This window comes from Elephas maximus, chromosome 21 (assembly GCF_024166365.1).
Source record: "Elephas maximus indicus isolate mEleMax1 chromosome 21, mEleMax1 primary haplotype, whole genome shotgun sequence".
Classification (NCBI taxonomy): Eukaryota; Metazoa; Chordata; class Mammalia; order Proboscidea; family Elephantidae; genus Elephas; species Elephas maximus.
This window is the reverse complement of record NC_064839.1, coordinates 14,660,383-14,688,195: the sequence shown is the minus strand read 5'-3', so window position 1 is coordinate 14,688,195 and position 27,813 is coordinate 14,660,383. Positions and strand designations below refer to the sequence as shown.

Here is a 27,813-nt window from a genome sequence, read left to right as displayed (position 1 = left end):
ACAAGCTTTTAAGAGCCCAAACACTACCTACTAAAGTAGGATGTAGAACATTTTCTTTATAAACTCTTTTATGCCAATTGAGCTACATGTCCCCAGAGACCGTGGTCCCTAGCCCCCAGCCCAGTAACACGATCCCTGTGGGAATTTGAATGTGTGTTTGAAGCTTCTATGACTTTGCCTTGGTTAAGTTGTGCTGGCTTCCCCAGTATTGTGTATTATCTTACCCTTCACCAAAGTTACCGCTTATCTACTGTCTAGTTGGTGTTTTTCCTTCCCCACCCCTCCTCTCTCTTGTAACTATCAAAAGTTGTTTCTTTCTGTATGTAAACCTTTTCATGAGTTTTTATAATAGTGGACTCATACAGTATTTGCCCTTTTGTAATTGAGTTATTTCACTCAGCATAATGCCCTCCAGATTCTTCCATGCTGTGAGATGCAGAAGCCAGATCTTAAGCGACACAGAGCAGTCCCCAAAACCTGCGCATTGCCATGTCTGTCTTCCTCAGGAGACTTTGATGATGCAGCACCGGTTTCTGTATGTATCGCAAGATTACACCCCATAGCCTCAGTTACCTGAACTGTAGCCAGGAGCCAGAATAGAAACAAAGGAAGGACTGAGCAGCAAAAGAGATACAACTATCATACTCAAACCTAATGTGCTCACAGAATCATTTGTGGATATATTACTTACCTGTGGCTGTTAACAAGTTCCTCCAAAATGTATTGGCTTAAAACAATAAACAGTTACTATCTCACAGTTTTTGTGGATCCGGAATTTGGGAGCAGCTTAGCTCAGTGGTTCTGACTATCTCATGGGAGGTTGTTGTGGTCAGCATGTCAGCCAGGATTGCATCAGGAAACTTGACTGGGACTGAGGGTCCATTTCCACAATGAATCAGTCCCATGGCTGTGGGCAGGAGGCCTCAGTTTAGCACCACACAGAAGTCACACTTTGTCATTTCCACAGTTCCACATCTTGTTACACTGATCAGCTCGAAGTGAGAGGGTACTGCTAACCCAAACCCACTGCCGCTGAGTCAATTCTGACTCATAGCAGCCCTGTAGGGTTCCCAAGGCTGTAAATCTTTATGGAAGCAAACCGCCACACCTTTCTTCTGCGGAGCAGCTGGTGGGCTGGAACTGCCGACATTTTGGTTGGCAGCTGAGCACTTTGACCACTGCACCACCAGGGCTCCTTGAGGGCACTATACTAGGGTGAAAATACCAAAGGTGGGGATCACTAAGGGTATCTTCAAGGCTGGCTATTACAGTGGATAGAAAAATGAAACCACTTAAGCACTAGAAGAAAACATACAAATTCTTCCATAATCTTTGACTCAAAATCTATCAGCAATAAAGGAAAAGATTGATCAATTTGACTTTCTATATACATAAGTGTATATGTCTTAGTTATCTAGTGCTGCTGTAACAGAAATACCACAAGTGGATGGCTTTAACAAACAGAAATTTATTCTCTCACAATTTAGGTGGCTAGAGGTCTGAATTCAGGGCTCTAGCCCTAGAGGAAGGCTATCTCTCTCTGCCAGCTCTGGGGGAAGGTCCTTGTCTCCTTTCAACATCTGTGGGCCTGGCGTTCCTTGGAGATGTCCATGTGTCTTGGCATCAATCTTTGCCTGGGTCTAGGAGGTTATCAGCACAAGGACCCTGGGTCCAAAGGATGCGATCCACACCCAGCTTTTCCTTCTTGGCAGGAGGCCCCTCTCTCTTTGCTCGTTTCTTTCTTCTTTTATCTCTTGTAAGATAAATGGTAATGCAGGCCACATGCCAGGGAAACACCCCTTACATTGGATCAGGGCTGTGACCTGAGTAAGGGTGTTGCATTCCACCCTAATCCTCTTTAACATAACCTAATCTGGCCTCATTAACCACAGGCAGAGATTAGGATTTATAACACATAGGACAATTACATCAGATCACAAAATAGAGGACAACCACACAATACTGGGAATCATGGCCTAGCCAAGTTGATACACATTTTGGGGGAACACAATTCAATCCGTGACAATACATACATAACTTTATTACGACAAAAAAAAAGTATTTGTAATATCTGTCACAAAGGATTAGAGAATTTAGAAAAGTGGAGAACAAAAAGCTCACAACTGTGTAGAAAAATGGGTAAGACATGAGAAAATAGGTCATAGTGATTTATTCAAGGTCACAAAGCCGGCAAGTTTTGTGACCTTGAATAAAGAGTTTCTCTCAAAACCTACCTGTGTATCCCCAGAGTGTCCTGCCCTTTCTGCAGGTGGCATGGTGTCAGCCGCCCCAGGACTGAGAGCAAGTGCATACAGCCAACCCTTGTCAGCACTAGGCAATCACCCTGTCCCACTCTCTGGCCATGAGAGAGTGGGTCGCTTTATGGTAAATTGCTTACTTCATAGCTAAAGACGTTTGACTCTTCATTCTTAAGTTCCAGGGGCCCTCCCTTGCAATCTTTACCATAAGAAATTTATTTTATTTATTACTAGAATATTGCATAACCCTGAAAGCGGAAAACAAAACAAAACAAAAAAAACTTTCCAAACATGTCATGTTTGAATGTAAGAATATTTAAAACTCCAAGTTTAGTCAGCAAGCCTAAACTCAGTTCTGTCTGTTATTCATTATTTACTTTGTCAGGTTTTTCTGTTGGAAGAGAAAGCTAGAAGGACGAGATCCGCAGGGTTAGCTGTGGAGAGATGACTTCAGCTTGGAGATGATTCACCAGCCGCAGGAGAGTTGGCTGAACATGTATGTTTGAAACCAAGACATTTCAGTGGGGTTGAAAAAAATTCACCTGTGAACGACAGTAACATGCTCCAAGAATCACCGCATAGAAATTATTTCTCAAAACGTTCATTTTGAAAAGATTCGCAAAATTGTATTCTTAAAATGTCCAGATTCCATTTACATGGCATTCTGGAAAAGGCAAAACTATACGGATAAAAACCGGATCAGTGGTTGTCAGAGCTTGAGGGTGGGAGGAGAGAGCTGGCTACAAAGGGCCTGAGGGAACTTTTCGGGGTGATGAACACATTCTGTCTTGATTGTGTTGGTGGTTACATGATTGTGTACATTTGTCAAAACTCAGAACTATAACCGAAGAGGGTGAATTTTACCGTATTTAAATTATATCTCAATAAATTTGACTTTGAACACGTACTGATTCCAAATTCTAGATCAACCTGATTTTCCCTCTGTAACCTAGACCTTATTATTATACACCTTCTTTTACTTGAAGGGTACATTCGGATTTTTAGCACATTTTATCTGACTTACAGAAAGTTAAATGTCTTCATGTACATTGTTTCTTTTGCCCAACCATCCACGTTTTAAAACTTCTAAAATAGTATAATAACAGCAGTGCAGCTAACATTTATTGAGCCCTATTTTTTTTTTTTTTTATGGCTATAGGGTCGCTATGAGTTGGAATTGACTCGATGGCACTGGGTTTGGTTTTTTTTTTTTTTGGATGGCAGGACAAAGTATTACCTCAACATCCCTATGACGTATACCCTATTATTACTCCAAACCTGTTGCCGTCAAGTCAATTCTGACTCATAATGACCTGAGAGGACAGAACAGAACTGCCCCATAGGGTTTCCAAGGAGTGCCTGGTGGATTTGAACTGCCGACCTTTTGGTTAGCGGCCAAACTCTTAAGCACTGTGCCACCAGGGTTTCCTCCCATTGTACAGATAAGGAAATTGAGGTCAAAGGGATTAAGGAATAATCTTCAGTGAAATCTGCTCTGAATCCAGGTCCCTGCTATCCTGTGTTGATAATACATTTCGAAACATGCTTTTGATTCCCTGGTTAAGATTCCAAAAGTGTTATGCTTTGCTTTTTTTGAAAGGTTCAGAAATTACTTTTCATTATACTTAAGACCCTGACTGTTAAAATTTACATTTTAATGACAAAACAACACTTTCTAGATGACAAGAGCATTCAGTTTTATTATAAAAACAATATGACATTAAACAAAAGTAACTGAAAAAACACCAGTTGTAATCCCACCGCCTTAACAAATACTTTATTTCTGTATATTTCCTGATAGAGTTTCTCCATGCGCATAACACACGTACAATCACGACACTCAACTTTGCCTTCTGGCAACAGCATATTAAAATGACTCTAAAATCACTTTGCCATCTGGATCTCTCGTTTGCTTTATTTACACTCGCCGTATAAGCCTTAAGGTTTTAAAACGCTAAAACATAAAAACCAGGGACCAAAGATGCCCCAAATTTCATAGTACTACAGTAAAAACACCCAGAATCCTGTGTGGGAGGAGATGAGAAATAAGTAAATGAAAGAGAGGAGCATTTTTTCCCAGAAACCCATCTTGCCATCATGGAGGCAGGGCTGCAGCATCTACCTTTGGTCAGTTCCCCAGAGCCAGAAGAAACAGTATTTGAAATATGACTTTGACGTATGTGTGCTGACCACAGCCTAAGGTTGTTCCTATGGAGACCTGTTATTCTTCCTGATTCCATCCTACATTCAAGACGAGTATAACCATATTGTGGGAAAGCACCTGGAGATTTATAATCCTGTAGAGTTTCTGAACATCTCTTTATGCAATGAAATCTGTGAAAGGTAAATACGTTGATCAGGACATTCACTTCTATTCAAATGTGTGTGAAGAAGTAAGACTAATTAAGAACATATATATATATTTAAATCATAGTAGTTGATAGCTGAATCATTTCAGCTTGCTTTTTCCCAGTGTTACAAATGCTGCATGTTATCTTTAATTTTTGAATTATTATTAATAAACACTTTAGTTAGAAGCTGCACTCAAAGAGTTCACAGGAAGCCTCTAATTCCACCTTGAATCTTGGCTGAGACACAAAAACAACTCATGCTGCACTCAAGGATCTTGGCAGGAGGCAAATAGTACAGTTACACTTCTGAGGTCACCAATTACCATGAGAATACAATTCTCCCACCTCCATGATAAACGATAGCATTCTGTATCTTCAATTTCCCAGCATCAGTCTAGGTGGCCTGATTGCTGGGTAAAATAGACCGTTTTAATAAATACTAGGCTTTCTTGGACTTGGAATTAGAACCTTTAATTTAAGTAGTATAAATTAATAACATTCACATAATCTATGTTAAGTCCCTTAACTAATTCTGCTGTGGGCTAAAATCACAGTAAACTTAGCTAATTTTGATTTTTAAAATTAGTAGGGTATTTTACCAATAGACTATTTTTCAACAATAATCACCAAACTACAAAATTCCATTTGTATGCACCCGAACGAACAAAAAACCAAAAAGAAACCAAACCCTGCCTTGTTTAACTGCATTCTGTTAAATGTGTTCAGCTGTAGAAGGGCCCTTTGAGTGTGATGAGATAAAGGACCCCCCCATTTCACAAATGAGGGCAGTGAGGCACAGGGAGGTCAGTGACTTCTCTGAGGTATCTGGAGACAGGAGGCACTCCCCAAAGGAATGCAGAGGTGAATCCTACAGCGTATTTCTCAAGCTGACACAGGCTCATCCTTTGGGGTTCACACCCTAAAAAGCATTCACTACAGAACAGAGAACTACATTCTGAAAAGGAATCAAGTAGCTAAACATCTATCGCACTGAAAAGGAAAATACAGCATCATCAGGGTCTTCATGCAAACTTCAAATCTCTTCAACCCAAACTACTTTTTTTTCATTTCACCTCACACATCTTTGAGTACTTAATTGTAAACCTTAGGTAAATCACCAAGTGTATGCTCTAATTTTATTTCCAAAGATATTTTTCCCTTGTGGCATTAAAGCGTAATATCTTAAAACACATAAAACAGAATTTACCACGCATTTTTTCCTCCTACAAACATTTTTAAAACTAATAACTATAGTTCAGAACACATACTTCTGAAGAACAAAGTTCCCATGAGAAGTGCCTTCAGATTCCAAGCTTTTGTCCTTTCAATATCAGATAAAAGTAGTGGTGCTTTCCCAAAAGAGAACCTAGAGATGTTTTCTCTTTATGCGTATTTCATTTCACACAACAGGAGATTTGTAGTGACATTTAAGTTTCGAAGTAAAGACCTATCCTTTAATTTGGATCTTTAATTTGGGAAAAGTGGATGCTCTCTGCCACAGACTTTAACCTTGACCTCACCCTATATTGTACATTTTGGATTTTTGTTGTTTTTCTATCACTTGTCATGGTGTCAGATCAGACCTAATATTTTTAGAAAATTAATGACTTTGATAATAAACATTTAAATGGAATCAGGCTTGTATCAGAAAGCAATCTCTTGGGTTACATATAGAACCAAGAACAGAGATGCCATTAGAGGGTAGTGGACTGGATGAGGCAGAAGTTCTATTAGGCAATGCTATAACTCCAAATATCCCTAATGTTTAAAATTTTCAATTGCAAACAGCTATTTAGGTTAACAGGTCCATAGGATGGATGTTTATTGTAAAACAGCTTTTTTTTTTTTTGCAACATTTTATCACTAATTTCAGTGAAGGAGGACCCTCAGAATCAAGTATACATTTGATTGCACAGGGAAATACCCAGGGATCTGCAGAGTGGGTAGAAACAGTAACAAAGAAACTTGTTTGCCCCAGTTGCTCTGAATGGATTATACAACATCTGATGGACTGTCTCTCTAGTAGGTTCTGTTGAACAAAATTTTTTTTTTCATGACCCAAAACAACCTTGATAAGAAATCTTAGGAACAGCAGGATTCCTTTAGGGCTTGGTTTTAGAGATTATTTTCTAACACTGGGTCACAAAATGCCTTCAGCCTCCTCACATCTAAGAGAGATGAGACTTTGGAGAGGTGGGAGAGACTGCATGTTATGTTGTGTGTGGGAGGAGGAAAAAGGAGTTAGAAAACTTTCTATGTCATCTCTAAAGGTACCCTGGGTAGGCAGGTGCCAAAGAATTTGAAGTGGCCGCTGTTTGGATTTACATCCTTTTATTAGTAATTTTGTCATAAAACTTTTACTCACCCTAAGACCTTATAAGTGTTTTAAAAGAATTATCACAAAAAACACAGAAAAGTTCTATGTTTTGCCCGATGCTGGATACTTTCAGCTGAGGAGTGGCAGTGGGCAAAGGAGGGAGGGTGGGAAACGGCCTAGCCTTGTAGGAATGACAGGCCCAGATCCCATGCCTGTTGCTGTTTGCTTGGGCTCCTTGGGAAAAACTGCCAATTCCCTCTCCTGCCCCCCTTCCTCCTTTCTGGAGTAAAAATATATTTTAAAAATCCTCATCAGTTTTCAGCCAAACTAAAGTACCTGGATTGTACTCCAAATTACCAGTTGGAGACCTAAAAATCAATGTTTTCTCAGTCTCACTTCCCCAAGAATACAACAGAGGGCGCTCTCCCAGCAGACCCCAGGTGGGAGGTGGCAGCCCTGTTCAGGCAGATTCCTGCCCGGTACCCAGGGGATTTTCTACGTTTCCTTATTTACCGGCCAAAGACAGAGGGGCCATTTACCTTCTACCTTCACCTGCGGTTCCAGTAGCTTCCATTACGACCTACCTACCACCTTCAAGAAGATTGTTTTTTTAAAAAATAGATGCAGATGTGTATTTAGTAACGTACATATACATGTGAAAACCACTGTGTTTGACCCATTGGCACTATGAATTCGTGGCCAAATATCCTTTATAAAAAAACAGCTTTGAGAGTCCATGATGTGGCTTTGTGATGTTTCTTTAAATGATTATTATTTTTAAAAAGCTTTTTAAATCCCAAGTTAAAGCTGTTACATATTAACCCAGTCTCAAGAGCTGACGGGCTCAAAGCCTTGTCGGCTGGTGATGCCACTGTCACCCTCTCAGGGTTACTGAGCTCCGCAGCCCCCTCCAAAGCCAGTGCTCCCACTGGCCAGCAAGCAAACAAGGGGATAGACAAGATTACGGGCACCAAAGAGGATTCCCCAGCACTCCCCAAAGAAGGATCACACACTCTGGTCTAGTTCGGGGATAAAAATAAGCCCCAGCGAAGGAGAAAGTGCCTGTTTAAATGACATGTGGCTCTTCTCACACCTCCATGCCACATGGTCCGGCTGGGGAAAGCCGTCTTCTGTAGGAAAGAGGTCAGTGGATCCAAGCCCACCAGAGCAAGTTTAACAGGCTTGTCCGGTTTCCTAAGTAGAGGCAGACCCTGTGTAGCCACGGGAGGTCACGAACCCAAGCCTCTTCTAGCTGCTTTCAGTGACTAAGGAATAAACTGCCATGAAGCTCAACCACGCACCATACATAGAGAAGCGCTTCGCATGAAGCTCTATTTGCACGCTGTCCTAGGCTTAGGCCCCAAAGGATTAAAGTAATAAAAACTGCTTACATTTTATTGCAATTTGCTTGTCCAGGCAACAAAATCACTACCCGCCAGAGCAAAACAGCTCCGTCTCCACAGTTCATTCTACTGCCCAGTGAGAAAGCGGGAGACCCCGACAGGGATGAGAGCACCAGAGCTCAGGCTCGGTGCAAACACGCCCTAGCAGCACACGCGGTAACCCATTAACTTGGAGGGATCTGGGGCCTTCTATTAATAGAGGATAAAAGATAAAGCTCCTACAGACGTCAGCGTAAAGCCCTGACCGCTCGCGCAAAATTAACTCCTCGCGGGCCAGCAAGAGGAAACCACGTCCCGCACAGCCTGATGTGCGCCTGAAACGCGCATGTACACACACACCGGGCTTCAGAATCAGTCCCCTTAAACATGACAAACCCCACGCCCATCCTTGCTCCTGGAGGGGTGTCCTGGGGTAGAGAGCAGTGGCGGCGGTCGCCGTCGAGTGTCTGTCAGCTCAGCTTTGCCACGCACACGACCAAGGCCACAACCGCCAGCAGCACAGCGCTGAAAACGGTGGCGGCCAGGGCTTTGCTCGGATCGCAGGGTCCCGAGTTCTCGTCTACCGACACGCCGCCGGCCAAGGAGGCGCCGGTGCTGGCCAGGAGCTCCGCGCCCGCTGCCTGCCGGGCCTGCACGGTCCAGAGCGGAACGTTGACCTTCATTTCCATGTCGTGGATCATCTGGCCCACCTGCAGGATCTCGCGTTCCAGCTCGCGCAGGTCCGCCACTTCGAAGTCGCGGTCGGCCTGTTGCCTTAGGCTGCGGGTGCTTAATGCGCGCGGCGCCACGCCCGTGCGCACGAGCGGCCACCGCGGCGCGTGCAGCCTGAACGCGGCACCCAGCGCCAGCGCTCTCCGCATGTCTGCCTCCAGCAAGTCCAGGCAGCCGGAGAAGGCCACCCAAAGGCGCTCGAACTCGGCGCGCCCCTCGGCGCCCAGGCCCCGGTCGCGCAGCACGGCCGTCAGCCGGACGCGGGTGGCCCCCGCCAGCTCCTGAGCCTTCTGGCGCGTATTTCGCAGCTCCTCACGCAGGTTCTGCGAGTCCGCGGAGCCGCCGACAGTCAGCATCAGGTGGTGGTAGCGGGCGGTCGCCTTGTTGAGCGCGTCCAGCAGCGCCTTGCACTCCTCTCTCGCCATGGCAGCGCGCGTCGGGGCGGCCCGATCTCCCGCGCCCCTCTCGGCCTCACGCTCTCAGCGCAGCACGGTACGGCCAGCCCCGACGCCCGCCCTTGGCCCGGAGGCCCATGCGCTACTCATGACTCAAGACTCGCTCGGCGCTGCCGCTGCCGTCGGCGGAGCGTGCCGGGGATCCGCGACGTGCGCCTCTGCAGACCGGGTGCTGCGTGGGAGCCCTGTTAGCTGCCTCCCGTCCGCTCGTCCATCCTCCCCAGAGACGCTGCGAGTCACACGTCGCGTCTCTGAAAGGCCCTCGCCTCCATGGTGGTCCCTTGCGAAGCCCGGGGCCGGGTCCCCATCCTCTTGCAGCGCGGACGCCGGGGCCAGCCCGCAGCAGAGCCGCGCGCTCCGCCTTAGCCACTACCCAGGGCGGTAGGGTCGGGTTTCCTAGGACCCGCCTACCTCCACCCTTCCTTGCGGGCGCTTCCACCGTGAGGACCAGGAGTAGGCGGGGCCCCGCGCGGGGAGGTCACGTGTGAGCCCCCCCTTTCCGCTCCCTGTACCCATTATAGTTCTGGAATGTCAGCGCTGAGATGGTACAATCCGGCCTTGTTTTACGGCTGGAGAAACTGAGGCCCAGGAAAAAAAAGAGCGCCTCGGTCACGTGGCGTCCACGCAAATGAGGGGACTAGACCCTGGGACCCCGACTCCCAGACCCTGCTGCCGACAGGGAGTGGTGTGCTTCGAAGGACTGTGCATCGCCGTCCTCCAAAGCGGGCAGTGAAGGGTGAGCTGCGGGGCCGGGCCGTTCCCAGGTTGGGTTCTCTTTGCCCACCCTAGTCCAGACCCCTCTCCGCGACCGAGCTTGGACCCCACCCCTGCTCCGGACCCCTTTCCGTCTTGTTCCGGGCACGCGCAGTCCGCGGCTCGGGGCTGAACCAGCCCGAATAGGAAGCGCCTGAGCCCCGCCCCTGGCTGCGCCAGGCTCAATGATTGCTCCGTGCGAGCGTCACTCTGCGTAAAGACGGCCGCTCATTGGGCCGGCCGGAGGCCTGGGCGGGGGTCCGCCCCACGGTGGAGTAAGGGGACGGGGGCGGTGGAAACGAGAGGGGTGGTGGGCAGCGAGGTCCGAGGCTAGGGGCCGGGAGGTCCCGCCGCGGCTCCGGGATGCGCAGGGGGTGAAACTAGGTAGCCTTTCTAAGTAAGTGTCCTCCCGCCGGTGTCCGCCCGCGCCCCCCTCCTCGGGACGGCTCGCCTGGGGCCCGGAGGCCTTGCCGAGGCCCGGAGCCGTGGGGAGGGGCTCTTTCCCCGCTGCCCCCGGCGCCCCGCGGGGTCCGGGCCGCCCTCCAGGCCGGGCTGGCGGGCCCTGGCTGGCTCCGAAGGCCCCCGCCCCTTGCCGCTGGGCCGCCCCTCGTCTTGGTCCTGTCCGTGGCCAGGCGCTCTTTGCCGACTCTGCCCTTCGTGTCCCAGGGCGCGGGGAGCGGCCCTCTGACCCCCGGCTCCCGGCCAGGACCCGCGGGGCCTGGGTCCGGAGAGCTCGCACTTGGGGACAGTGGGCGGGGTCGCCTCCATGGTTTGCTGGCGGCTGGCGGCGGGGGGGGGGGGGGGACGGGCTTTGGGAGGAGGCTGTGGTGGGGTCCGGAGCCTCAAAACGGGCTGTTGTGGCCCCTGGGGGTGCTGGAGGCGCCGTGGGGGGTCGAGGGGGAGGACCCTGCCTGAATCTCGCGTTGAGTCGTCTGTGAGCGGGTCGGAACCGGCCCGAACGCTCCCCTGGTCCTTTTGGGTAAAGATTACTCCGGGAAAAACTCGTCAGCACCAACAAGTGCTCGGGACTTCGGGTCTTTTCAGTTCTTTTCGTTGAAAGTGGGCTGCCCAGAGGCGCGCGCCAGGCGGTGACCCTTCGGCCGCCTCTCGAGGTGCGGGGGACTTGGGTGCTTGCAGCTGGGGCTGGGCCACGGGAGCAAGTGGCGCGGCTTCTTTGAGGATTTAGGGCGTTCAGGGAACGCGGGACCCGTGAGACTGGAGGGACTACTTGGTTGCACGGGAGCTGGGATTTTCTAATTTACGGGCTTCGTGGAAAGAGGCCCCCATCTTGATTTAAGTAATACCCCTGCTACTGGCCCTAGAGAAAAGTGGTAGAGTTTGGAGATCCACCTGGTGGTGCCTGGTGTTGAGATGGTCCGGAGTGCTGGGCTCCTGGGTTCACCCTGACTTGGGGATCTGTCCATTAACTGGTTGATTTGAGGGGCTGTTTTTTTTTTTTTTCTCCCCAGCCACCCATGGGGCCTGCAGAGAGACTCTGAAAAGAGTAGTTTTCCTGTGGCCACGACGGGAGGAAGGAGAGAAACCCATCTCTTTTGGGAGCCTTGGAGGCAGCAGAGGGAGGTGAGGCTGCCTAGGCAGACAGAGGCCTGAAGGGAGAGGCCCTCAACACCAGCAGAGGGTTGAGCGTTTATCCAGTAGGGAGCAGAGGGGAAGCCATTGAAGAATACCACACAGACTTTGGTGGTATAGAGATCACTTTGCTGTGTGTGTGTGGGCTGGACAGGTTTGAGTGAGATGAAGGAGGCAGAGCATGTGGGCCTTGGAGAGAGCGGTTCGGGGTAGAGCAGGAGCAGACACTTCTGACACAGCACCTAGTGGCAGCAAAGTGATTGGGACTCTGCAGATGGGTAGACTTAGGTTCCCAGCTTACAGGGTGGACAGGCTTCTGAGACTTGTCACCTGAATTCTGCTTGCAGCATTGCTTGACCAAGCAGCCTTAGTGTTTGCAGAGGGCCTACAGTCAAGGTCTTGATGGTGCCTCCTTGTGGCTGTTGGTTAGTGTTCCCCTCAGGAAGGCAGCTGCTAGGTCTTTGTTATTCAGTCTTCAATGTTTAGTGTTGCCATGGCATCTGCTCTGCTGGGGCTCTTCCACTGGTTCATGAGTTGCCAGAGTTAGATTGGTGTCCAGTAGCTTCATCCTTTTGTGCAGGAGCAGAAGAAAAGACCACAGGATGATAGATACCAGGGTTAGAAAGGACTCAGACTGGAAGAACCCAGACCTGAGGTTGCCTCTTCATCTGAGATGGCCCTGAGAAGTGGCCCTCAGAGCTCCTGCCCTTCTGCCCAAGACACTGGAGCAGGTTGATGGAGTGGCATTGTGAGGGGCAGTTGTACTCCCCCAGGCTTTCCTGCTTTCTCTGTGATCACATCGCCTTTCCAGCCCTGGGGCCTTCTGTCCTTCTCTGACCCTTCACATTCCAGCTGTTACTGTGTTTGGCCAGCTCTGAGCACCCTGTTTGTTTTGGGTCATCATTCTTTGTGCCTGCTTGGCTACTGCCTGGGGCCAGCCCTGAGCCTACCCTGGATATGGATGGTGGATTTCCAGCCTTTGTGAGTGATAACCCCCTCACTGGGAGCTTAGGCTTCTCTAATACCCTATTATCGTTTTTGTTCCAGTTGGTGAGCAGTTACTGCATGCCTACAGTGAGCCAGGTGCAGGGCTCCGTGTCAGGGAGGCGCTTTGAGAAAGGTCTGACAGACCGTACAGGCAAGGAGGACTCAAGTGACTGTAATACCATATGTTACATTGTTGTTATGGATTTGGTTGCGACCCCCCAAAATATGTGTTGGAGTCCTTACCTCTATACTTGTGGATGTAATCCTATTTGGGAATAAAGTTTTCTTTGTTAATAAGGCCATATCGGTATAGGGTGTGTCTTAAACCTAATCGCTCTTGAGGGTATGTCTTAAACCTAATCGCTTTTGAGACCTATAAAGAGTGGGTTTGGCACAAAGGCAAATGAGCACAAACAGGGAAAGAGATGCTACAAGGAGATTGCCAGAGAACCTGGGAATGCTGGTGTTAGAGAAGCTGAGGCAAGGATTTTCCCCCGGAGCTGACAGCAGGAGAGCCTTCCCTTCTGAATTTGGATTTCTAGCCTCTAAAGCCCTGGTGGGAGCCCTGGTGGTAGAGTGGTTTAAGCATTTGGCTGCTAACCAGAAAGTCAGCAGTTCCAGTCTCCCAGCCGCTACCCTGTGGGGCAGTTTGACTCTCTCCTTTATGGTCATTATGAGTTGGAATTGACTCAACGGCAATGGGCAAACTGTGAGAAAATAACTTGCTATTTGTTAAAGCCACACACTTGTATTTGTTACAGCAGCACTAGATAACTAAGACAGTCGTCAACTTGCTCCCATTTGATATTAAACAGATAAATAGGAAGTTTTCTTCTTTTGCCTTTTCTTTCTGAATCACACATTAAACCAACTGGAGAACATTGCTCATCAGTTGGAAAACTACCTAGTTTATCATTGGTCAGGGCCCCAGAAGGGCAGAAGAGGCCACAGCAGGTGAGATTTTGGCAGGGAGTGCCATCTCTGGGAGGTGCAGACTTCGCTGCACTGGGCTCCTGCCGTTGCATATAGTCACCAGGTGGTTCCTGACTACAGAGGCTCATCCGGCCGGTAGGACAGTTGACGACCACAAAACCACCAGTGTGCACACTGCCTCCTGAAATGCCCAGTACTGGTCTGAGGAGTCCCATGGCTCTCCTGTTTGTAGAGTGACTTCACATAATGCATGTGCAGGGGTCTGGGGTACTCTGGCTAGATTTTCTGTAAATTATCCCATCATTTGAACTCAGGCAGGGGTGGACTAATTATTATTGTTTTTTAAGAAGATTTTAGAGGGTTCATTCATGGTTCCAGTTTTTCACGGAACAGTCCGTTTGCTTTGTGTGTCATTTTTAAAACATAAAGCTCATTCTGGGCACATAAACTTGACAGGATATCACGCTTAAAGCAGATACTCCCTGTATAAGAGTTCAGCCCTGGTATTAAGCACTAAATTGAATAGAATTTCTCTGTATTTTTAAACTGGGGCAGAAAGATTGAGAACAGAGATTGACCAAACTCTTTGAACCCTTGCTCCTGGACAGGGTTCAGTCGTTGGCGACCAAGGGGACTGATGTTCAAGAGAAAGCAGATGACTTGGTGCGTTTGACCTGAATGTTTTGATGCGGCATTCAGGGGTCTTACCAAACCTTGCTGCCCGCCCCTCTGCCCTTCTCTGCTTGGGATCTTATTACTTCCCTGGACTCATCTTCTCACTTAGTGGGAAAAGGTTCACTCTGTCCACATGGAGCCTGTTCCTGCCTCCTGAGCTTTAGCCCTTGCTCTCGTCCCTGTAGGGGCCCTGGTGGCGCAGTGGTTAAAGCACTTGGCTGCTAACTGAAAGGTTGGTGGTTTGAACCCACCAGCCGCTCCTCAGGAGAAAGATACGGCAGTCTGCTTCCATAAAGATTTACAGCCTTGGAAACCCTATGGGGCAGTTCTGCTCTATCCTGTAGGGTGACTATGAGTAGGAATCACCTCGAGGGCCATGGGTTTGGTTTTGAGTCATGCCTGTCAGGGGTGCCCCACCCCCTCTTCCCTGCTGCCCCTTTTCCACCTGTTTCTTACCTCAACCGACCTTGGCTGTTTTGGGCTTGTTTTTTACTTGTTTGGTACACATTCCTTGTCTCCCAGCTAGGTCATTAGTTCCTCCATCGAAGCTACCCTGTCACTTCCACCTTGAGGGTGGCGTGTTGGTGCTCTGCCAACATCTTGTCTGAGGAGCAGAAGGAGTGTTCCTTCCGGGCTTTAATCTGACTGTATCACATTCTGTCTCTCATGTGGGTTTTATCTTTACCTTTGCTGCCTGCCGTGTATAGTCAGCTGTGTTAGGAACCAAGAAGAATTTTGTTTTCTTGTGACTCTGTCCCAGGAAAATTACATTACCCAGTTGCTCTGGCGGGGACTCATAAAGAGATTACCTGGGCACCAGCAATAATTGAATTCAGCAATTCAAATACCTGGGTTGTTGCAGAGCTATCCCTGGGACCTAGGACGGGATTATCTGCATCCATTTTCATGCAACGCCCTTCTCCCTAAGAGGATTTGTAGGGAGCAGAGGGCCTCTTTCAGTAGGGCCTGCAGCCAAGACAGCTCTCTGGTTGGACCTAGCGAGTTCGGTGTGGGGCCTGTGTGGCTATCTGTCACAGCAACTTTTCCATCTGTGGTTCATGGAATAACCTCCTTTTCATGCATTTTTGTTCTACATGATGGGTATAGTGGTTAAAGGGATGAGTTTTAGAATAAATTGTGACTTCTATCTAATTTTGAGTCAGCCACTTAACCTCTCTGACTCTCAGTTTCTTCATCTCCCACCTGGGGCTGATGATACCTGTTTACCTGTAGTTACTATGAACATTAAAAGGGGAGGAGGATACATAGTTATCACACTACCTGGGACAAGGATGCTTCCAAAGGTGGCTGTTTTCATCACGAGCCATAAGGGCATAGAATTTAGAATACACTTACTCATACTCTTCTGGTGTCTTCCCAAGGAGACATTATGGAACATTGTTACACAGTGAGAAAGTAATCCAGTTTTTCGTTCATATTTCATTTATCTGTATCAAGGAGAAGTTTCACGTGGTGCTGTTTAGTATTTGCTAACTTTCTCTTTTTAATGAGGAGAAGAGGCCTCAGGCTCAGAACCTTTGGCAGACAGTAGTATCTAGCAAGGTTTTAAAACAGTCAGTTTTTTTTTATCATTTAAAATTTTGAGACCATCTTTATGGTAAGTGATACTACTTTCGGTTTAAAGTAGTAACAAGGTTTCTTTATGAGTCCGAATGGACTTGATGGCAACAGGTTTATAAAATAGGTTTTAGAAGGGAATAGGCATTTAAGGGAAAATGTCAAACATTAACAATAGGGCCAACTGTGTACAAAGGTGCAGGTTATTCATTACACAGGATGCCTGGCCAGAGGGAGTGGTAAACTGGTGCCGATCGCCATCCTATGAGCTGCTTACCATGCCATGTACCCTGGCACAGAGCCGCATCCACTGGGGAGAAGGAGTGCCTTTTTCTCATTCTCACAAACGTGCCATGTGGCCTAGCAGTAAGTGATGGTGCATTGGTGTGGAAACCAAAAACCAAAAGCAAACCCATTGCCATAGCAACCCTACAGAACAGAGTAGAACTGCCCCACAGGGTTTCCAAGGAGCAGCCGGTGGATTTGAACTTCTGACCTTTCAGTCAGCAGCCAAGCTCTTAACCACTATGCCACCAGGACTCCCATTGGTATGCAGTCTGGCAAAAATAGTGAAGGTGGCATGTACGTGATCCTCGTGGAAATCCTGCAAGGGCAGGTATTAAAATTCCCTGTTGCGTAGACCAAGATGGAGGAATGACATGGCTAGAACTCTGATCTCTTTTCTGTGCTCATTTTACAGATTCCTTGATAGCTTGGTAAAACCAGACTGATGTGTGGTAAGGGGAGCAGGCCAGGAGCAATTATGGATCAGCTGTAGAATGTTCTTTAAACATCCCAAGCACCTGTTTATATTAATGGCCTTAGTTCGTCTGTCATTACTGCATCGCAGAATCCTTAAAACTGCGTGTTCCCCCAAAGCTAAGAAGTTGCCTGAACACATCCAAACACTTTGAGGGATAGAGTAGCTGGGGCTAGCCCTGGAGACCATGGTTTCGGGAAACATCTAGGCCAATTGGCATAACAAACTTTATTAAGAAAATGTCCTGCATCGCACTTTGGTGAGTGGCATCTGGGGTCTTAAAAGCTTGTGAGCGGCCATCTAAGATACATCAATTGATCCTAACCATCTTGGAGTAAAGGAGAATGAAGAAAACCGAAGATATTAACCCAGGAGACTAAAGGACCACATAAACCAGAAACTCCACCAACCTGACACCAGAAGAGGTAGATGGTGCCTGGCTGCCCACCAGTGACTGCCCTGACAGAGAGCAAAACAGAGAGTCCTGGATGGAGTGGGAGAAAGTGTGGAGCAGAACTCAAAATCACATAAAAAAAACAGACTTAATAGTCTGACAGAGACTGGAGAAACTCCTGAAGCTATGGCCCCGGGATGCTCTGTTAACCCAGAACCGAAACCATCCCTGAAGCTCACTCTTCAGACAAAGAGTAAACAGGACTATAAAATAAAAAATATTACACGTGAGGAATGTGCTTCTTAGTTCAATCAGATACATGAGACCAAGCAGGTGGCACCTGTCCAGAGGCAGGATGAGAAGGGAGGAAGGGACTGGAACTGTTTGAATGGACACAGGGAGCCCAAGATGGAGAGGGGGAGTGTGCTATCACATTGTGGGGATTGCAACTAATGTCACAAGACAATAAATATATAAATTTTTGTGTGAGAAATTGAGCTGTGAAGTTTCACCTAAACCATAAAAAAAGATAACAAAAAAACCCCAGCTTGTTCCCTAAAATGAGTTAAAACATTGACATATAGTCTTCCATCAGCTGTTCACAGACCTGTCAGTCATAAATCACATCGGGGCAAACTGGCTTCATAAGTCACAGATCTGATGGTGATTTTGGGTGTGTTCCATGCTGTTTCTTATCTGTACACTATGACTATAATGTAAGCCCACTTAGCTTTTGCCTTTTAAACCTTGCCTACAATAATTAATTTATGTATAAAAAAAATCCATTTATAACAGCAATAAATTCTGTGTAGAATATGTAAATAATAAGTCTTAATAAAAGTTGTATATGGTCTTTCTGGAGAAAATTTAATTGGAGGACATAAAAAAGACATGCACGGAGAGATATGCCATGCTCATGGATGATAATGTTCATTGTTATAAAGATGTTGACTTTCCAGTCCATAAATTTAACCCAACAGGATTTTTCGTGGAATTGACAAGCTAATTCTAATTAATGTTATACACTAAAGAACTAGGAAGAACCAGAAAGTTTTGGAGAACAGCAGGGGAGGCCTTTCTCTGTGAGATACTTTCTTGATCATCTAGTGCTGCCATAACAGAAATACAAGTGGATGGCTTTAACAAAGAAAAATTAATTTTCTCACAGTCTAGTAGGTTACAAGTTCAAATTCAGGGCCTCAGCTCCAGGGGAAGGCTTTCTCTCTCTGTCGGCTCTGGAGGAAGGTCCTTATCCTCAATCTTCCCTGGTCGAGGAGCTTCTCAGGTGCAGCGACCCCTTGAGGACGCGCTCTGCTTCTGGTACTGCTTTTTTGGTGGTAGGAGGTCTCCAACTCTCTGCTTTGCTTCCCTTTCGTTTTATCTCTTGAGAGAGAAAAGGTGGTGCAGGCCACACCCCAGGGAAACGCCCGTTGCATTGGATCAGGGAGGTGACCTGAGTAAGGGTGGTGTTATAATCCCACCTTAATCCTCTTGACATAAAATTACAATCACAAAATGGAGGACAACCACAGAATATTGGGAATCATGGCCTAGCCAAGTTGATACACACATTTTTGGGGGGACATAATTCAATCTATTACAGATACCAAGGCTTATTATAAAACTGTAATGATGGAAAATAATGTGGCCTAGCCTGGGGCTGTCCAGTGCAGTAGCCACTAGCTAAGTATAGCCTTTAAACAGTTGAAATGCAGTTGGTATGAATTGAGAAGTGCTGTAAATATAAAGCACACACCAGAGTTTGAAGACTTAGAACAACAATGCAAAGGATGTGAAATTATTTAGTAACTTTCTAATAGTAAATTATATTTCTTTTAGACAATGTTGGTATAGACAGTAGAGCCTAGAAACAGGCCAAACATATGGAAACTTGGGGTATAACAAGGGTATCATTATTAACTGGTGTCAAAGACTAAAAAATGATGGGACAATTGGCTTACCATATGGAAAAACAAAATTAGGCCCCCTGGTTTATAACACATACAAAAATAAAATCCAGATGGATTGAAGACCTAAAAATGAAATGCAAAACTTTAAGATTCTTAGCAAAAAAGATAGGGGGCTATCCTTATGACTTTGGAGTTGGAAAAGAGGTTGTTTCAGGCAGCCTTTGCTGTGTAATAAAAAACCACAGTTTATTGTTTCCCACTGTTGTGTCCGTTGGTTGGTGGTTCTTCTGGTCTCCCCTAGGCTTGCTCATACCGCTGCGTTCAGCTGACCACCTGGGCCCATAGTCTTTTATCACATGGGCTTCATCACAGCACGATCGCCTCAGGGTTCCAAGAGACTGAGAATCTCCAAGGCCTCTTGAGCTGACGCTCAGGAGGTCAGTGTTCAGAGACCATGTGGGTCAAAGTAGGTCCCAGGGCTGGCTCAGATTCAGGGGGTGGGGAAATAGACTCCACCTTGGAGCCCTGGTGACATAGTGGTTAAGAGCTTGGCTGTTAACCAGAAGGTTGGCAGTTTGAATCCACCAGCCATTCCTTGGAAGCACTGTGGGGCAGCTCTACTCTGTCCTGTAGGGTTGCTGTGAGTCACAATCGACTCGATGGCAACAAGTTTCTGATAGAAGGCGTGGTTAGGCCGTTTTGGAAAGGGGAAGGTACAGGTTGGGAGACATACCTACCACAGATTTCTTAAGATCCAAAAAGGCAAAGAGGCAAATTCTACTACATTAGAATAGTAATAAAAACAACTTCTATTTCTTTAAAGACCCATTGGGAAAACTCAAAAGACAAGTCACAGATTGGGAGAAGATACTTGTAGCATAGATTAGTGTCCAGGCCTGTAAAGAACCATAAAATCATAAGGAAGAGGCCAGTAACCCAATAGAAAAAAGAGGAAGAGGTAATGATAACGTAATTAACAGAATGTGGTGTAGGAAAAGGTGTTCAGCTTCCTTAGGGAGAGAAAAACTAAAGATAGCAAGATACTGTTTTACACTCAGACTGGCAGAAAGTAAATAGTGTGGTAACACCAGGAGGTATTGGTTAGGATGTGACACAAGGAGTGGGAATGCCCAGACACTCTGCATGGGTGCAGACAGCGGTCCAGCGGTGTCAGCATCGGGTGAATTTGCAGGTGCCCACACCCCTGTGGCGCCTCTCCCAGGGGCACTCCTGTGTATGTGCTCCAGAAGCCACGTATGAAGGTGTTCACTGCAGCATTGTTTGGAATACTGCAAAGGTCAAAACAACTTAAATACTGGATATTTGGTAAATAAACTGTGGCATATACGCTTAAAGGAATACTGTGCAGCAGAAATTAGTGAGTGAATGAAAACTGTGTGGACCAACATGGCTAGAACTTGAAAACGATGTTGAGTGAAAAAGATGTGTTCAGGATTAGTTAATAGCACGGCACCATGTATGTAAATTTTAAAGCCTACAAAACAAGACGTTGTTTATGTGAATGCCTAAGTATTAAAAGAATAGAAGCGGGGAGGGATATATACCAACTTCAGGGTGATAGTTGCCTCTTAAAGGGAAGGAGAGAATGAGATTAGGGCAGGGAACGGGGTAGAGGTGGGGAGTGGGGATTCCAGTCTTCTGTGATATACAGAGAACCAGAACTTGGTAGGACTGCCTTGTTTTTCCAGGTCTTGCAAGTTTTCCACCTTTGACAGGGTGCAGTCTTACCACCTTCCTGTAGCTCCTTTTAGTGGAAAATATTGTTTCCTTTCTCTGACAGGTTTCCACGTCACACAGGTTCCAGATTTCACAGGTTGTACTGTATTTTATTTCTTTAAAGAAAATCTGGGGCAAAAAGAGGCAAAACATGAAGATTTGGTAATCCTGGGTGGTAGGTATTTGCATTATTACTCTGTATGGTTAAATTATTTCATTAAAATATGTGAGTATCATCTTTAAAATGTCGTAATTTTGGTTATGTCTGCTGTTCTGAAAATAGCCATTTATACTTCTACAGTGCCTTGGAGTTTAACAGGATTTTCTGAACATTTATGTATACGTTTAACCAATCAACAGCTTACCTTGGAATAGGTGGGTTATATCTGATATTTCCTGATGGAGTGTTTAAGTCTGTAGGGTAGAAGCATACATGTTAGGAATATTTTTGTTTTTTAAGGAATGCTTTTTAGAATTGCCAGATAAGACTTTTCTGTGTTCTGTAAATCTGGTCATTTATTGCTTTTGTCTCCCTCATCCCAGGAAGCCCACTTTGGACCCTCTGAAGTCCATATGGCTCTGTATGATGAAGATCTCCTGAAAAACCCGTTCTATCTGGCTCTTCAGAAGTGGCATCCCGACTTGTGCAACAAGGTGGCGAAAGCCCATGGGATTGTAAGTGCATCCATCCCGATGGTTGTCCTTCTCCGTTGGGCACAGGCCAAGCAGCGCTGATGATGCCACAAATAACGTAGATTGAAATACAGGTTAGAGGAAGTCAGTTACAAACCTGCCTGCTTGGAATATAAATGAGCACAGAGGGGTCGCTTTGAGCTGCTTCCTCCAGGAAGCCTCCTGGGACCGCACTGGCTCAGGGTTCAGTCCCTTCTCTGAGCTCTCAGCCCCTGCCTGTCTGGAAAGCTGGAGCTAACTTATACCTCACCCAGTCCATCCCTCTACCAGCAGAGGCCTGATTTCTCGAAGTCTCTTCTGGCTTTAATGATTGGTTTTGTGATTCATGTTTTTACCAGTTTTTTTTTTCCCTTTGGACTCTAGAGGTCATTAAAAAGTTTATTTTCTCTGTGTTCACCTACCTATCTATACGTCTATATGTGCATACATACATATATACGTATAGACGTCAAATAGAAACTATAGCTGTTTCCAGAGAAGTGCTAGGGGAACAGTGGTTAAAGGGCCTGGCTACTAACTGGAAGGCTGGTGGTTCGAATCCACCAGCCGCTCTGCTGGAGAAAGACGTAGCAGTCTGCTTCCGTAAAGATTACAGCCCTGAAAGCCCGATGGGGCAGTTCTGCTCTGTCCTGTAGGATCGCTGTGAGTTGGAATTGACTCGATGGCCTGGATTTGGATAGCTGTTTCCAAAGGAGAAAATAAAAATCTCCTAAACCTCACCAAAGGTATTCGTTGCCATCCGTTTGTTTCACAGCTAGTTATTAAATGTGCAAGACACTGTGTTAGGTGCTGGAGCTGAAGTCCTAATGGGGGAGATGGCCACACACCTGGGCAAATGTGTGTTAATTACAGCTGTGATAAGTGTCACAAAGAAAAGGTACAGGATGCAAAGCAGTCATGTAACAGGGAGGGCCTGACCTAATTTGGGGAATATTTCCTTCCTGTCTTTGTGTTAGGATATTTTTTAAAAACACTGTCTAGATAAGAGCATATTTCTAGTTGCTGCCCAGTCGATTCTAACTCATGGTGACTGTGTGTGTCAGAGTAGAACTGTGCTCCATGGGGTTTTCAGCTTTTTGGAATTAGGTTACCAGGCCTTTCTTCCAAGGCACCTCTGGGTGGGCTTAAACCTTCAGCCATTAGGTTAGCAGGCAAGCACGTTAACTGCACCACTCAGGGACTCTTAAGAGCGTATTATAACATGTAATTTTACCTTTGTTCTTAAAAATGTCACATTGGAATACTGTTATTTTTCACCAAGCTCTGGGGGATCCTGTCTGTCTTGTTCACCACTGTGTGGTGCTTTTTAACCTGCTGCAATGGAATCCCACCGGGGCTTACTTTAGCAAAAGGAGAATTTTGTACAAGACCTTTGCCACTGTGGTCACCTTCCTTTCTGGCACTCAAAAATGAGAGAGTCTTTTTAAAATGTGACACCCCGAGTTCCCAGCAGCACCACAGGCCCTTGCTCCAGCCCTCCTGAGATTTCCGGGTCCAAGAGGAATGGCTTTGGGCGGCCCACGTTTGTGGCACTGAATTTCTGGCCTTCCTGTGCCTTGTTCAGTCAGACCATGCCGAACCATCTTCTCGGAAGAATTCAGCGGTGGGAAGGTGCTGAAGGCTAGCTCTTGTCCCCGTTGGCCTTGTGATGGCGGAAGGGCTGTGAGCCAGGCCACTGGCTCATCCTGGTCCAGTCTGTATTAGTGCTCCCTCCATGTTGGTTGGTCAAATGAAAAAACAGAATATTCTTATTGCCTCTAGAAGAGCAGCCATCCATTTTGTTGCCTCTGGAGGATCCACGTGTCCTCATCAGGCCAAGCTTGGCCACCCTTGAATCTTCCCTGGGGACCAGAGTCCTTTATTGGGCTCTTAAACAAGGTGGAGTCATCACTTTCTAAAAATGTGTACCCCCAGGGTTAAGAGCCCCTCAGACTTCTCGCCGTGGCCAAGCTCGAGGATGAGGATGGGCTGCCTCATCCTTGTGTGACCTGCAGCAGCAGCGTGTGTGATGGCCCCTCCCACCCTGCCTACCGCTCCTTCCTGCATCACCTGCCTGCTGCCTGGGCAATGGAGGCTCCTTCTACTCGTGCTCCCCGACTCCAGTCACAGAGTTCTTGTGACACCCCACACCAGTAGTCACCCCTTCTAACCATCTTGCTCATCGTGTACCTATGGCTTCTTCAGGGTGGGGTGAGCAGGCCTGCATCCCTGGGGCTTATCTTGGCTGCAGGAGAAAGTCCTCCTGGTCTCCCTGGTGGACTATGGGCTGGGTCCATTTGTCTACAGGAAAAAAAAAAAGGAGGTTGAGTTTGGTCCTTTTATTGACGTCCTTTAGTTATTGGTTAAGTGGGCTTTTGTAGGCTAACGTGGGAACCTAATCACCATGTACAACAGCATGCCTTCCAATTTCCAATGAACTTTCAAGTAAAGTACCCATATGGTCCAGGCGAGGGAACTGAGGTCCATATTGCAGTTCTCAGGATTTACTTACCGCAGATTCATTCAACAAACATTGAGCATCTGCTATGCACCAGACACTGTGCTTGGTTCCCAGGGCACACAGCATGCTGTCGCGGAATTCCAGGAACAGGCTGTTCGTAAGACACAAGCGTGAGTGCTAGGGCGGAAGTCGGCGTGGGCTCCTGTGGGGTCCTAACCCATCCTGGGGAGGGGTCAGGAGGCTACCCTGAGTATGTGGTCACTTTCTTTTTTCAAACAGTTCTTTGTAGAGGTACTGGAAAAAAAGTTTTATTATTAAGCTTTGAAATGAGCGGGCCCCCAGCTTCTGGTCTGTGTGGTAACTGTAAACCTCGTGCACTCCGCATGGGCTGTTAACACTCTGTGCCATCCCTGCCAGAAAGAGTCTGAAGTTCTCTTTTAGGAGAGCCTTTGAGGTGGCTGATCGCACCTCCTGTGGGCAGCTTGGCCACTCCGCCCATGTCCTCTGAGGCTAGCTTCCTCATCACTGTCTCAGCAGGGCTCTGCTGGGGATGGATGAGGTATAGGGACCCAGCCTCTGGCTTCTGTCTGCAATGCAGTCCTCTGGGCAGCAGGGCGCCTCGCTCGGAGTGGGAGGAGCTGGAAGCTGTTTTCATGTCTGCCTGAAAACTGTGTGTGTGGGGGAGGTCCCTGAAACCAGAGACCTCTAGTCACTCAACACACATTGGTCAGGCATCCACTGTGTGTCAGACAGTGTGCCTAGCAATGGGGGTACAGTGGATGGAACGGCAGCCAGTCAGGTGCCTGCGCCTCCTGGAATTTTTATTCATGTTGGGAAGTTGGAGAACGCGTAGGTAAACAAGTAAATAGAATATAATTACAGTTGGGGTGGAATTCCCTGAAGTGCCTCAGAAGTTCGTGGTCCCACTGGGGCCAGACGAAGGCCCTTCCGTGTATGGGACTTGTGTGACTCCTTCACCTGTATAATTGGAATGAGACCAGTGCATCAACTGTTAAGCACTTGGGCGTTAGCCAAAAGGTTGACGCTTTGAATCTATTCAGGGGCACCTTGAAAGAAAAGCCTGGTGATGTACTTCCAAGAAATCAGCCATTGAAAACCCTATGGAACACAGTTCTACTCTGACACACATGGGGTCGCCACGAGTAAGGATAGACTCAACAGCAGCTGGTTTAGGACTGGTTTAGCTCTGTTCCATTGTGTCCCCATGCCTGTTGCTGAGACTGTTGCTTGGGAGGTCTTTAGGACCTTCTCTCTTGCTGTGCCCATTGTGCCTCGAAGCCACCTGTAAGCTGTGAGGTTGTTTCTCACTTTGAGAATTATACCCAAGGATCTCTCTTTTCTTTATTTTAATTTTTTATTACGGAAAATTTGAAACGCATAGGAAAGTAGAAAGGGTAATATAATGAACTGCCATGCATCTATCACCGAGCTTCAGTAATCACACTCAGTGGCCAGCCAGTGTTTCATCTCTACCTCTTTCTGCCCTCCGCCCTTAGCCACTGGATTATTTTGAAGCACATCCAAAATCATAAGACAGTCATATCATTTCATCTATAATTAGGAATTTAATCTAAAAAGGTAAGGGCCTTTTAAAAAAAGTAACTACAATGCCATCGTTGTAGCTAGAAAAATAATTTCTTAATTATTCTTTAATAATTGTGAAGTATCTAGTCACTGTTCCAATTTCCCCAATTATCTCATAATTTTTTGTTTGTTTGTTTTACAGTTGGTTTGTGACTCCCCGAGCCAAATGAGATCCACACATTATATTCAGTTGATACGTCTTTAAATCCCATTTTATCTTCTAACTTTATTGAGCTACAATGAAGTACACAAAACTGCATACATTTAGTGTTAACACTTGATCATTTTTGACATGTATATTAAAAAAAAAAACTCGTTGCCATCAAGTCAATTCTGACTCATAACGACCGCATAGGACAGAGTAGAACTGCCCCTTAGGGTTTCCAAGGAGCAGCTGGTAGATTCGAACTGCCAACCTTTTGGTTAGCAGCCGAGCTCTTTAACCACTGCACCACCACCATGGTCTTAAGTCTGTTTTTATTATAGCTCGCTTTCCCCCTTCTCCTTTTCTTTCCATTTATTTTTAGAAGAAACCATATTGTTTATCCTGTAGGATTTCCTACATTCTGGCTTTTGCCAATTGTAGTCGTGTCATGGTGTCTAACGTGTTCCTCTGTTCTCTGTATTTCCAGAAATTGACAGTTAAATCTAGACACTTGATCTGACTCAGTTTTGATCTTTTTAAGGAGGGGCTAGCTCACTTCATGGTCAGGGTTGTGTTCTTCCATCTGCAAGCGCCCCCCTTTTCTCCTGCGAGGAATTGGCGTGTTGTAAAATGGGGATAGTACAGAAACTGCGTAGGCATTTACTGAGGTGATGTGTATATATATATTTTTTTAATATTTGATTTTATTTTTGTTGAAAATACACACAGCAAAACCTGCTCCCATTTCACTGTTTTTAGACATAATGATCAGCATGACGTTGGTTACATTCATCACGTATCAACATTCTCCTTATTTCTTTTCCAGTTATTTTACCTCCATTTGTTTAATCTCCCTGCTGCCCAGTCTTCTCATCTATGCTTTAAAATAGCTGTTGACCTTTGGTCTTACATAGATGATAAATATTTAAAGAAACAGAGTACTCAAAGGTGACAATCTTTACTTTTGGGGCTAAAGTGTTACTTACTTTAAAGGCAACTTCAGGGGGGTGGTTTCAATTCAATGTTTGAAGAGCCTCTTGGGAATTCCTCCACCCTCAGTAGATCCAGTAAGTCTGAATTCTTTTAAGAATTTGAAGTTTTGTTCCATATTTTTCTCCCTTTTTTATCAGGATTCATCTATCGTGTTCTTGATCAATCAGAATGTTCAGTAGTGGTAGCTGGGCACCATGTAGTTCTTCTGGTATCGGGGTGGAGGAGGCAGTGGTTCATGGAGATGAGTCCTGTAGTCCAGGTCCTTCTCTGATTCTTGGGTTTCATTCTTTCTCTTTTGTTCCGGACGAAGAAAGACCAGTAGTTATATCTTAGATGGCCGATCATAAGCTTTTAAGACCCAGATACTACTTACCATACTAGGAGGTAGAACATAAACTTAAAGAACTGTGTTAGGCCAGTTGTCTGGATTGTCCCACAAGAGAACGAATCCCATGAGGTGATTAGTTATGTATTAGTTATGTAGTTATGTAATTATGTAATTAGTATCAGCGTCTGTAGCTCTTCTCCTCTTTTTTGGTTGTTGTTATTGTTGCAAAACTATACACATCCTAGCATTTGCCCCTTCATCCCCTTTCTCTGTGTATAGCTTATTGACATGAATTATATTGGTCATACTGTGCAAACTTTACCCACCTTTGGAGCCACCTTTCCCATTTCTGTAAATTAAAAGGGACTACCTAGGGAATACTCCCCCTTCCCCACCCACAAATAAACATTAGGTCATTTCTATATGTTTACCTATTCATGTGTTTTCATAAAAGTGAGAACATACAATATTTATCTTTTTGTAACCACACTTTGCTCAGCATAATGTCCTTCAGATTCATCCATGTTGTGAGATGTTTTGAGAACTCATTTCTTTAAATTGCTGAATAATATTCCATTGTATGTATGTCTACACCACATTTTGTTTACCCATTCATCTGTTGATGGGCTCAGGTGATATCTTCGTAAAACTGCTTGACATGGTACTCAGCATACCGTAATGCCTAAGAAATGGCAGCTCTTGCTCAGTATTACATAAGCCTGTTTAAGATGGAATTGCTAAATGAGCCTCTCTTCTTCTATTTAAAGAATGCAAGAATTTGGCACACTGTTAACCGT

At 46.2% G+C, this 27,813-nt stretch overlaps 2 protein-coding genes across 6 annotated transcripts in view; one reads left to right on the top strand and one right to left on the bottom strand.

The window, feature by feature from the left end:
- Positions 1 to 6,222: 6,222 nt before the first annotated feature.
- On the bottom strand, positions 6,223 to 9,902 carry RGS9BP (regulator of G protein signaling 9 binding protein). The gene has a single exon (XM_049863863.1). The coding sequence runs from the start codon at positions 9,463 to 9,465 to the stop codon at positions 8,779 to 8,781; it is 687 nt and encodes a 228-aa protein (XP_049719820.1). The 5' UTR covers positions 9,466 to 9,902; the 3' UTR covers positions 6,223 to 8,778.
- Positions 9,903 to 9,993: 91 nt separating this feature from the next.
- Positions 9,994 to 27,813, top strand: part of ANKRD27 (ankyrin repeat domain 27) — a 72,257-nt gene continuing 54,437 nt past the window's right edge. The window contains exons 1-4 of one of the 5 annotated variants that reach the window (XM_049863861.1): positions 10,537 to 10,645; positions 11,718 to 11,829; positions 20,877 to 21,187; positions 21,356 to 21,487. In XM_049863861.1, the coding sequence (XP_049719818.1) occupies positions 21,386 to 21,487 (102 nt within the window). In that variant the 5' untranslated portion in view covers positions 10,537 to 10,645; positions 11,718 to 11,829; positions 20,877 to 21,187; positions 21,356 to 21,385. Of the gene's footprint in view, positions 10,232 to 10,536; positions 10,646 to 11,717; positions 11,830 to 20,876; positions 21,188 to 21,355; positions 21,488 to 27,813 lie in introns of those variants that run through there. The other 4 variants (XM_049863860.1, XM_049863858.1, XM_049863859.1 and 1 more) reach the window with 4 other exon arrangements.

What these genes read in the sequence shown, in the direction of transcription:
- RGS9BP (XM_049863863.1), bottom strand. Translation starts at nt 9,465, where the DNA reads ATGGCGAGAGAGGAGTGCAAGGCGCTGCTGGACGCGCTCAACAAGGCG.